This window comes from Ictalurus punctatus, chromosome 8, assembly GCF_001660625.3.
Source record: "Ictalurus punctatus breed USDA103 chromosome 8, Coco_2.0, whole genome shotgun sequence".
Classification (NCBI taxonomy): domain Eukaryota; kingdom Metazoa; phylum Chordata; class Actinopteri; order Siluriformes; family Ictaluridae; genus Ictalurus; species Ictalurus punctatus.
In genome coordinates this window covers 1,332,595-1,345,000 of record NC_030423.2, presented here as the reverse complement: position 1 = coordinate 1,345,000, position 12,406 = coordinate 1,332,595, and the positions used below count along the sequence as shown (strand labels likewise).

The 12,406-nt window shown below is 42.6% G+C and overlaps 1 protein-coding gene across 1 annotated transcript in view; it reads right to left on the bottom strand.

Annotated features, from left to right (window-relative positions):
- The window catches only part of jph3b (junctophilin 3b), a 31,983-nt gene extending 27,177 nt beyond the window's left edge, over positions 1 to 4,806 (bottom strand). The window contains exon 1 of the mRNA XM_017473460.3: positions 3,195 to 4,806. Coding sequence (XP_017328949.1) covers positions 3,195 to 3,576 — 382 coding nt within the window. The 5' untranslated portion in view covers positions 3,577 to 4,806. The remainder of the gene's footprint in view (positions 1 to 3,194) is intronic.
- Positions 4,807 to 12,406: the final 7,600 nt, after the last annotated feature.

Below are 12,406 nucleotides of genomic sequence, written 5' to 3'. Positions count from 1 at the left end.
TTACTTAAGTGCAGTTTCTCAGTACTTTTCCACCCCTGAGCCAGTGTAGCTTGAATAAGATGAGTGTAATTAGCCTTGATTTTCTTTTCCCGTTAAGGAAGGCAAGGCTGCTGCATTCGGAACAGGCTGTAGCTGTACTCGAAGAGACGTCAGGACAGAAACGTGCTCCATTAATCCAAAAATAACAGACGGGTTTCTCGGAGTTGTGGGAAATTTGGGCTGTGTTTCAGAGACGCTACGGTCCTGTTCATCCAGGACTTTATGTCTTTGGCTGTCGGTGTTCTACGTGTCAACAGAATACTGGTGCAACACTGGTGTAGATGATTTCATATCAAGTTCATGGCAGAGGGAAAGCAGGAGCGTGCGATGTGAACGGATCCCGGTGGCGTTTGTGCTTTAAGCTTCAGCAACAGGAAGTCCAGCGTTGCGTTCTGACGCACACACGTTGCGTGTATAATAAAGTTGGCGTGGAATGAAATGTCGGTTAAAATGTTCAACGAAAACATCCCAGTCACTGACACTTTCAGTGTGTACTGACCTTCAGCTGGACAGTGTAATAGTCACTGTCCTGTTATAGAAGTCTGTGATGTGTAATTGAGCCTCAGAGTATCCACAATATTTTAAATCTCTACTCTGTGAACTGTGTAGGCGTGAACTTTGTTAGCTTGAGATTTGGAGGCGTGAACTTTGTTAGCTTGAGATTTGTTAGCGTGAACTTTGTTAGCGTGAACTTTGTTAGCTTGAGATTTGTAGGCGTGAGATTTGTAGGCGTGAACTTTGTTAGCGTGAACTTTGTTAGCTTGAGATTTGTAGGCGTGAGATTTGTAGGCGTGAACTTTGTTAGCGTGAACTTTGTTAGCTTGAGATTTGTTAGCGTGAACTTTGTTAGCGTGAACTTTGTTAGCGTGAACTTTGTTAGCGTGAGATTTGTTAGCGTGAACTTTGTTAGCGTGAACTTTGTTAGCTTGAGATTTGTTAGCTTGAGATTTGTTAGCGTGAACTTTGTTAGCTTGAGATTTGTTAGCGTGAACTTTGTTAGCGTGAACTTTGTTAGCTTGAGATTTATTGGCGTGAGCTTTGTTAGCGTAGTTTGAATGTCAGCGGAGTGTGAGTGTGTGTTTGGAGTTAAAGCTGAGTGTGAGTGTGTGTTTGGAGTTAAAGCGGAGTGTATGTTTGGAGTTAAAGCGGAGTGTGTGTTTGGAGTTAAAGCGGAGTGTGTGTTTGGAGTTAAAGCGGAGTGTGTGTTTGGAGTTAAAGCGGAGTGTGTGTTTGGAGTTAAAGCGGAGTGTGTGTTTGGAGTTAAAGCGGAGTGTGTGTTTGGAGTTAAAGCGGAGTGTGTGTTTGGAGTTAAAGCGGAGTGTGTGTTTGGAGTTAAAGCGGAGTGTGTGTTTGGAGTTAAAGCGGAGTGTGTGTTTGAAATGATGCTGCTGGTGTTGTGTAAAGCCCTGCTGTTCTGTGTCAGTTAAACTCAGGCTAAACAGGCCTGTACTCCAGATACTCTCTCTCTCACACACACACACACACACACACACACACACACACACACACACACATCACTCTCTGTCACTTACGTTCCCTCGCTTCAGCGCTCCACTCCCGGGTCATCGGCGTGCCGAGACCTCATTACACACTCGCTTATGTGGGTAAATCTGACTGACCTCACTACACCGTGTTTCTGCTAAATGAGGAATTTTGTTTTTTCTCCTCTGGTTAGCGGACTAGCACGGTCGACTCCAAACGGCCTTAATTTGGGCCTTTAAATCTGTCTTCCTTCACTACACGTGGAGAGCAACGAAAAAAATCAGCTTGCTAAGTAAAAGAAGAAAAATAAAACAGGAACGCCCGCAGGAAAAACGTAAACGGGTAAAGAACCAAATGTATGAAAACAAAGTTCTCCAAAACAAATTTACTGAAGCTTAATACGAATAAAAAAAATCCTTGCTCTGATACGTTACTACAGTGGTGTTTTAGTGTCGCTGTTAAAGAATAGATAAAAATACATGCGTTTGAAAATAAATTAGTAGCATTCGGAGAGATAAAGTCAGAGGTTCTGATATTAAGAGAACAAAGTTGACCTTGTTGCGGATTTATTTTCGAAATCACAGTAAAACGCTACCGTAGTTTACCACTCTTTCTCTTGTTTCTCTTTAAGATTTTCTTTGAGATTTTTCTACTATACGTGTTGCGTGATATGTTCTTACTTTATAGCAAACCTGGCTACGACTGTCGTTTAAACTAAATCCGTAACACGATAGTTACTTAATCCTAGCGTGATCGCTAGCAGCACGTCAGTAGCGGCTGCTAGAAATGTAGTCATGTTGACTTTAGCTAAGATCGCTAGTTTCGCTGCTGATGTTAGCTCAGTGCTATATTTTGGAAGCTCACTAGTTTACCTAATGTGGCTAAATTATTACGTAGTCTAGTTAGCAACAGCGTTTTCTGCTAAACAGGATGTGGTGATTGACTAATAATTGTGTGGTGATTGACAAATTTAATACATAACACGTACGTGCATATATATCAGGTAGCTGTTATATTTTACGCAGCATACGTAGCTGTTCACACCCATGTTTGGGCCGAAAGTGTAGCCACGATGGGATGTTCAACATGGTCAGGTCTCCACAGGCTTTTGGCCATGTGCAGTATCGTAAAGCCATATTTCAGAAGAAAATGAAACGTACCGTCTACAATTTTCCCTTAAATCAGGTCGAGATGCTTAGCGCTTTGCGTCTAATGTGGCTAACAAGTGATGCCTCCAATTTAGCATTGCACGTTATTTCTGCATTGCTGCATTTTTCTGTTGCCTTAAAAGACTTTGTGGAGTTCCACCGTAGCTCTGTTTTGAAGCTCCAGAGCTTCAGACTCAGGTAGGAAGCGTGACGAAAGTCTGAAGGTGGAGTTGTACGCATAAGCATCATTTAATTGGTATTATTTGTTTGAAGACAAACTTGTTTGGCTAATTTATGGAAATTGTACAAATGTAGAAACGTTACTTGGCCTTGCGATGTTTGACATTTATAGCGAAATAGTAGTGGCTGTTCCGACACTTGTGGGTCGGGGTGGGGGGAACGTTATGGAAATGTCACCGGACATAGCGAAACTGTTCTTTTAATGATTAACTCTAGTATAAGAAAACCTTGCTAGCTCTGTTTGCCAACACAGTACATCGAGGTAAACATGAATCTCGCGCTTACCTCCATCCGAGTAAGTCTCGGTCCCATATCCGTCCTGCAGTCCGTTGTTCCACGTACCCTCGTACTTGCCGCTGGCACCGGTGCTCTCCCGTACTCCGTAACGCCCCTTAAATCCATGCGTCCACTCCCCCTTGTACACCCACTTGCCCTTGTTCTCCACGCCGATGCCATGGCGTTTGCCCTGCGCCCATGTACCCTGGAAGGTGTTGCCACTGGGCCACGTGTACACACCCAGGACCTCAAAACCGTGGCTCCACGCACCGGCGTACTCGCCCTGGCCTTTGGGCCCTGTGCAGATGCCGTGGCCATGGGCCTTGCCTTCGTCCCACCCGCCACAGTAAGACCCCCCATCGTCAAAGTTGAACCTGCCCCCAGTGGACATGCATGAAATAGGGCTTGGCAAAAGTCCACAAATCTCGGAAAAAGAAAAATGAAATGAAAGAAAAGATCAGGAGTGGGTGGTGATGGTGGTGGGGCGAGGGGGCGGGTACGAAAGCAAGAGTGGAAGACGTTGCTCAAACTGGAAATATCCCTGTCAGTCAACAGTTGCACAAAATGACACCAACTGAAACTGAAAAATCAGGCTGAAATAAAAAATAAAACAGGACGTTGTTCACACCATCCTGCTCCCAGAGAGTGAGGTTAATATTCCTGAGCAGATCTCCGGCGACTGCGTCTCGGAGACGGACACAGCGTTAGGCCCACACCAGCCATCACGCGCCGGGCGACACGAGTGCAGCGACTCGGATGTGCAGGGCTTCTCAGGCCCCGATCCTCGGCTCCCCGAGGCTCCACCTTTTTAGAAACCTGTTCGGTGGAGGAAACGTTTGTGCAGCATTTACGCACGTCTACTCTACACTCTTAGAAAAAAGGGTTCCTCTAGGGTTCTTTTGGATGGTTTTCGCTTTTCAACGGGTTCAACTTGTATTGTCAGGTTCTACATTCCAGCTTTAAGGGTTCCTCCAGGGGGATAAACCCAAGAACCTTCTTTTCTAAGAGTGTACGGAGGAGGTTCTTGTCTTGTTGTACAAGCGTCAGCACCAAAACCCCCCGCCCGACATCATCACGCTGCGGATGATGCTGCTGATGAAGGGATTAAAGAAAGAGAAGAATGAAGGGGAAAAAAAAAAGCACGAGGCGCGTGATTGCTGGGTATGAACGCTGTCGTTTAGGTAACAGGAGATGGATGGATCAGCAAGGCAGCAAACAATCCAGCATTATTAATCCGTTGTACGGTCTCTCTCTCTCTATTTCTCTCTCCCTCCCTGTCTGTCTATCTATCTTGCTGTCTTTCTCCTCACGCTCTTTCAGGTCCACATCACAATCCAGTGTTTGCGCATCAGTAATAAATCCAGGTTCAGAGCCTTCTCTTCTGATGTGTATCCAGGGAGAGTGTGCGCCTGGTTTGCTTGTATCGCTGCTTCTTATCGTTTATCTCCACTGTCTGTGTGTTTGAATCTCTCTCTCTCTCTCTCTCTCTCTCTCGCTCTCTCTCTCTCTCTCGCTCTCATATCTGCTCATTACAGGAGGACTGTTCCAACACGGCCAAACCCCCCTCATCTCCCCTCCCCCGCACACACTGACTCTCTACCTCCACTTAAAGAGACACAACACTCCCTCTCTCCCTTTACCGCTCTTTCCTCCCTCCCTCCCTCCCTCCCTCCCTCCCTCTCTCTCTCTCCCTCTCTCTCTTTTCCCTCTTCATCGCTCTCCAGTTAAAGACACAGATACTACTCTAATACAAATCACTACCTCTCTCTCTTCCTCCTTTCAGTTCAATTCAATTCCCTGTGATTTATTATGGAGTGAAGTGTAGATGTGTAGATAGCCTCTGATTCAATCCTGGGCTTAGGTTACTGTTTATGCTGAATTTAACATGTTCTCCTTGGGTCTGCTTGGGTTTCCTCTGGGTTCTCTGGTTTCCTCAAATGAGTGAATAATAAATATAGCCACAAACAGTGATTAAGGGGTCCAAGCACGCTGTGATTGACTGTAGGAATGTAGGAAATTGGATGTGATGAGCAGTTCCAGTCAAACATGTGTATCCATATTTGGCGTGTTGGTGACTATCTATCTATCTATCTATCTATCTATCTATCTATCTATCTATCTATCTATCTATCTTTCTATCTATCTATCTATCTACACTTAAAGAGACAGACACTCTGCTAACATGCACCATTTTCTCATTTTTTTTCTCTCTCTCGGGAGATTGTCTTTTTAATTGCCAGGTTTATTCTCTCTCTCTCTCTCTCTCTCTCTCTCTCTCTCTCTCTCTCTCTCTCTCTCTCTCTCGCTCTATCTCGTTCTGTCTCTCTAATGTTCAGTGCACACACAAAAATAACACATAGGCTAATGATAGTCTTTAGCACGGCTCGCGTTCCACAGGTCGTAAGATGCGTCTGTTTATTTTTTCCTTTATCTTACACACACACACACACACACACTCACACACACATCTTATGAAAGTGGTTTATACACCGAGATGGCAGTTTATTGATCAGATATATCTACACGGAGCGATATCGCTGATACCTGATATGCGTCTCCCAGCATCATGCACACTACCTATAGTAAAGATTGTAACCTTTAATGAATATGATCTAAAAATCCTGTCAGGTTAGCTCATGTCGCCCAGTTAGCTAGTGCTAACAGTAGCAGTCTCGATTAGTTAAATGAACATTTATAAAATATGATTTAAAATCATCTCAGCAGTCCTGTCAGATTATATTATGTTGGCTAATCTGCTCGAATAAGCAGTGAAGATTAGCTAATTGAATGTTTTCAAAAGTGACTCACAAACCCTCTTGGAAATCCTGTCATATTAGAAGCTGCTCTGAGTGTAGCGAAAAGGCTCAGTGAGCTTTAGCTCTAGCAGTGCATACTTTTGTCATGCCAGTGACTGTATGACCACAAATGGACATTAGTTCCCATAAGTCCCCAATAACTAAAGCGTTCAAGTAAATAGTGACCTCAAAAGGCTCACACACCACGTTGCTGTCCTCCAGTGGGCTCAATTAGAATTTAGCCACTCCTCATGTCTGGCTTGTTTGATGGACACATACACCTGCTCCAGTATGCATCATTTAAGCCAGGCCATCTGTCGTTCCCTCTCCTTCCCTCACATACCCATCCCAATCGACCGTACCACACGTTCCCTTTATGAAGGGTTCACTTTTCCACTACACATGATGACCCTCAGATCAAGGAACCAGCTAGAAGCTGGCAATGAGGGACAAATGTTATCTAAATCTTCCCAGTTGGTCCACCGCAACACTGTTGATACTGACACCAACCTTTTCCTCTATACCCATTATTCGACTCGTACTCAGAACAGCAAGCTGCAGAGGACATTTCTGTCTCTCTGTTCCTAAATTAAGCAATTTATAAAGCAGTTCTCTCTCACATTGCTGAACCTCTCCACTGCCTTACTTACCAAGGTCCTCACAAGTGGATGTAGCATCCACACTCTGAAATGTGCCTTGATCTGACCACCTATTTTAGTTTTTCCAAATCTGTCTGTCCCAGTTCTGTTGTACACGGATGCCTCCCTTCATGGCATAGGGAGTGTCCTTTCCCAAAAGATAGCTGGTAGAGGACACGTCATTGCATATGCCAGTCATGCACTCACAGTTTCAGAAAGGAAATGGTTGACATTTGACCGTGAATTGTTGGCCATTGTCTGGTCTGCCCATCACTTTTCACCACTACTTGGCAGTCAATTCATTCAGCATCTTTACAGACTACAAACCTGTAGTGGTAATCAAAAAGCTCCTACTGGTCCAAGATACAGCCAAAAGATCTGGATGTTGGCCAATTGAACTGGACCTTCACAACTGGATAGACAATCACTGGGACAGTACTAACACCTCATAAGCCCCTCCCAACTACAGTTGCAACTCAAATGACTTATATTCCACACATACACACACAACCTCAACACTTAACCATCCCAGACAAGTCCAATTCATGTCAAACACATCCACAAATGCACTACATGGTCACACAGACTGGGACCTGTTCATTCAACAGAGGAAGGATCCTGACCTTACACACATGTACGACTGACTACAACATAGCAGACGACCACCACCTTGGAAAGTCAAAACTGTTCGCCTCAAAATAAGCAATGTAGACCGGTGCATCGCCTGTCTTCTTATGATTTAAGACTATGGAGAGGCCTACATGTGCTTTCTACTGGCCTTGGATGTCATCAGACATTTCCCAACATTGTCTCCAATGTGCTGCCTGTCCATCAGACACTTCCCAGTGCCCCATCCTCAGGCTCCCCTTGGTTCCCACTTCACCTCAGTGGCCATATCAAATAGTGGCCATGAACATTAGAGAGCTCCCAGTTTCAACTAAGCATAACCGCTATATTTTAGTCCTGATGGGTCTCTATACGAAACTGTCCGACCTCTACACACCACAGACATAGCTTGCTGTTCCAATGCATTCCTCTATATGCTGTTCCAGAGGCTCTAAACTCCAATCAGGGCTGGCAATTTGAATCGGATCAGATCTCATAAAGCACCTCTGCAACCTCGTCTCTATCCACAAATTCCATACGTCACCCTGTCATGCTCAGTGAAATAGTGCAGTTGAGTGACACAATCGCACTCTCAGGGAGGAATTAGTCTAGTTTCTGTATGAGTTGGGTAAAGAATGGGACAATCACCTTCCCCACATCGCATTAGCATCCACCACTACAATTATACAAGTATTGGATTTTACCTCTTTCGTCTTGGTCCACAGCCAGGAAGCCCTGGTCCCAGTGGACACTCAGGGAACCCCAGCACTCCAGCTGCACATATCTCCTCACTGTGTACGCACCTTTCGCAAGGCTACAAGTCAGTTACAGCTTTCAGGGGCAAGGCTCAGGACCACCAGCAGATGTATGACAATTTCCACCTCAGCTATTCTCCTCATAAGACAGGTGATTTGGTCCCAGTGGATGACCTGGCCCAACAAAATAACGAACTCGCATCATAGTGAGTGGGACCTTATGAAATGTTAGACCCTCTCACCAGTGTGGATCAATTGTTCCTGGTTGATTACCTTCCACCACCAGTGAATAGCCCAAAGTCCTTCACAACAATCATCTCAAACCCTCAAGTCCTCATGGCCAATTACACACAACCTGCAAAACAATTCCCCTGCATACCTCAACACCCTGGCTTGCCCTCAGTGGCCCAATTTACCCATGCCTACACAGCAAACCCTGTACCCCTTTAGTTCCATCTACCATATTCTTACCTCCCTGCCCCTAACCACCAGCTCCTCCAGTGCTGCCACTGTCCCCTTCATCACAATCCGCACAACCTCAAGCGTTCAAGCTTTATTGCAGTGTCAGTCTCAACTTGTTCGGCATTCCTCTGATAGCTGAGAGTAACCAAATCATGTTCCTGCATGTCGATAAGGTGAACTTTACCCAAACCATGCATTACAGCAGTGAAGATTACAAGCATCTATGAATATGATTGAGCTGACGGAGTTAGCTCATGTTAGGCGGCTAACTACCATTAGCTGTGAAGATCCGTTAATTGAGCATTTAATAATTAAACTGTCAGATTAGACCATGTTAGCTAACTAATTATTGTGATACTGTTATAATGAAATAACATTTCGATAATGTCGGGCTATCATCCCCATAGCTAGCATTAGCAGTGAAGACTAGCTAATTGAGCACTTGTAAATATGACTTTAAATCCTCTCAGATATCCTGTCAGTTCTATGCTTGGCTAATGTTTTGGTACTATGTACTATGGTAGACACAGATGAAGCGAGCCGTACAAACACGACATCAGTTGTAGGAGACGGTTTAGCTGATGTCGCCACTTTAGCTTGAGCCTGCTGTTCATTAGCATTAGTGCAGGACAGGGTGTGTGTGTGTGTGTGTGTGTGTGTGTGTGGTCGGTTTTTTTTTGAGCACAGTGAGGCATGCAGAGTGTAGGAGTGAGAGAAAAAGAAAGAGAGAGAGAGAGAGAGAGAGAGAGAGAGAGAGAGAGAGAGAGAGAGAGAGAGAGAGAGAGAGAGACCAGAGTGGTAATGCAGAGGAGGTTGTGAGGCACGACAGGTGTCTCCTTAAGAAGAGAGTGTTATCATGAAACGTTCTTTTAAACAACAGAACACAGGAAATGAGTCTGCATTGGGGTTTTCTGTCCACCTGTTTTTATGCTAATGTTGAATTGATTCTGGTGTAATCTGTATTGCAGTTTCATCCTCGCAAGCTAGGTCTAGCCGTAGTTTAGTAATATAATAGATTACCTGTACAAACAAACACTGAGGTCAAGACAAGGCAGGGTTACTGAAAATCTGGACCTTTCAAGCCCTGCCGTAAACTTCAAAATCACTGACTGGGGTAATGTGGCCGATTCTTTTCAGATGAAAGTAGCTATAGCATGATCAAAAAGTCACTAGAAGTTACTCAATGACATCGTAGACTAATTTGCATATTCAGTGATTCATCTGGATCATTTGCATATCAAATTACATTTCTTGGGCAAAATGTTGATCAGTGATTGGCCGTTAGGAATAATGTTGATCCGTGATTGGCGTTGGAAACAATGCTGATCAGTGATTGGCTGTTAGGAATAATGTTGATCAGTGATTGGCTGTTAGGAACAATGTCGATCGGTGATTAGCTGTTAGGAACAAGGGTGATCGGTGAATGGCTGTTGGAAACAAGGCTGATCAGTGATTGCTTTTTTGGGAATAATGTTGATCAGTGATTGGCTGTTAGGAACAATGTTGATCAGTGATTGGCTGTTAGGAACAAGGGTGATCAGTGATTGCTTTTTTGGGAACAATGTTGATCAGTGATTGGTTAGGAACAAGGCTGATCAGTAATTGGCTGTTAGGAACAATGATGATCAGTGATTGGCTATTAGGAATATTGTTGATCCGTGATTGGCCGTTGGAAACAATGCTGATCAGTGATTGGCTGTTAGGAACAATGTTGATCAGTGATTGGCTGTTGGGAATACTGGCTCACTAAACTGCAACCCAGTCAGGCTTTACATACTGGTGATAAGTTGACTCTTAACTCATATAACCAGCAGCTATGATGTGAGCTGCAGAGCTGTGTTGAGTCGCATTGGTTAGCATGTTTCCCTCGCTCGCACCTCCGGGGTTTGGAGTTCAATTCCCGCCTCTGCCCTGTGTGTGAGGAGTTTGCATGTTCTCCTCATGCTTCGGGGGTTTAATCCGGGTACTCCAGTTTGCTCCCCCGGTCCAAAGACACGCATCATAGGCTGACTGGCATCTCTAAATTGTCTGTAGTGTGTGAATGTGTGTGATTGTGCCACGCCTTGTGGCCAGAGTTCCCTGGGATAGGCTCCAGGCTCCACGTGACCTTGTATAGGATAACCACTACAGAAAATGGACGGACGGATGGAGAACCTTGGGGAAACCCATGGAGAACAGGCAAGACTCCACAAAGATAGTAATCTGAGCTCAGAATTGAACTGGGGCTTCATTAGAGATTTAAACAACCTCGGAAAACCGTCCAGGAACACACTGGTGTGAATATGCATGTACAAAGAAGGCTTCCATCTTAGAGCTTTAATGATTAATACTGTAAATATTTAAAAAATAAAATTGAAAAAAAAGGAAAAAAGAAAAAAGGCCCCTTCTCGTGAGTTCCACCTAGGTGGGTTTTGGTCAATAGAAAGCCAATGTTGCCCTCTAGTGGTAAAATATAAACAGTGCAATGGCTTTAAAATACAAATAATAACAAATATCCGAGGTTCACATTTTAGTTACTTTTTTGTTTTGAAGAAAACCCTACGCTAGAACCGTACTAAATGTACCACATGATGGTGCCACATGACCACAAAAAAGCTACAATTAGTACCCTTATTTCTAAGGGTGTATTGTAAATTGGTGAGAAAAGAAAACAAATACACTAAGGGACCTTCGTTCATATCAAAAATAAAGTAAGTATTAAAGCACCATGGTTCTGGAAACACAGCCAGAAGGTCCGCATAACTATATGAAGAATTTTATCTTAGTTTGATCATAATGAACAAAATGTACAGTATATATATATATATATATATATATATATATATATATATATATATATATGTATATGTATATATATAAATTTGTAATCTGTACTGAGAGGGTACACACATTTCTTTCTTTTTTCTTTTTATTTAAAAAAAAAATTTAGTTAAAGAGGTATCTTGCTGCAAAGGGTTTAATATAATAAACTGTAGTGAATTTTACAAATCTGTTATAGATGTGGTTGAAATAGCTACTATAATTAAAGTATTCAGTTTTAACAATTAAGGAAAATGGGTAAGAACATAATGCTCACAAAATAAACTGGAAAAAAGTCAATCTAAGCATCAATAATTAATTACTGATTATTATTTAAGAATAAGAAACACAGAAACACTGTTTTTGTAATGAAACAGCGCCATCATGTGGACACATACAGTAATACACACACACACACACACACACACACACACGCACACGCACACACACACACACACACACACACACACAGTAATACACACACACACACACACACACACACACACACACACAGACACACACACACACACGTTTAATATTTATGTATTTAGTTATTTGTGCATTTTTTTACAACCTATAATTACATAGTATTTTAAAAGCAAAAAAATAATAATTCTCAATTAGATCATAAATTAAGTTAGTTAAATAATCTAAACATTATTATTATTATTATTATTATTATTATTATTATTATTATTAGTATATTAGAATATATTATGTAGTATAATAATGTATGTATTATTGAACTTAATTATTTGTATTTTACACCATACTATAGTTTGGACTATTAACATTACATCTATATACAGAACTATTGTGTAGTTTTAATTTTTATTGTTTATTTGTTTGAAAAAAAATTTAAAGTTTGCACTATATAGAATGATGTATTTTTTTTTTTAAATTTTGAAACATTTTTTAAAATGTACATATAGTTTTATTTTTGTACTTTTTTGTTGTTGTTGTTGTTGCTTGTTTGTTTTTTGTTTTGTGTACCTTTAAGACTGAAATGTGTCTGGGCCATTGATGTATTATATTTCATATCTGAGGTATGAATGTACTCTAATCCATGGCTAAAAAAGCCGTACAGACCCAATCGAAAGCTGAGCAGCTGCTCGAGGGGCGTTTGTAACCAATCAGAGCCGCAGCGCGGCGTCACTGACAGGCCG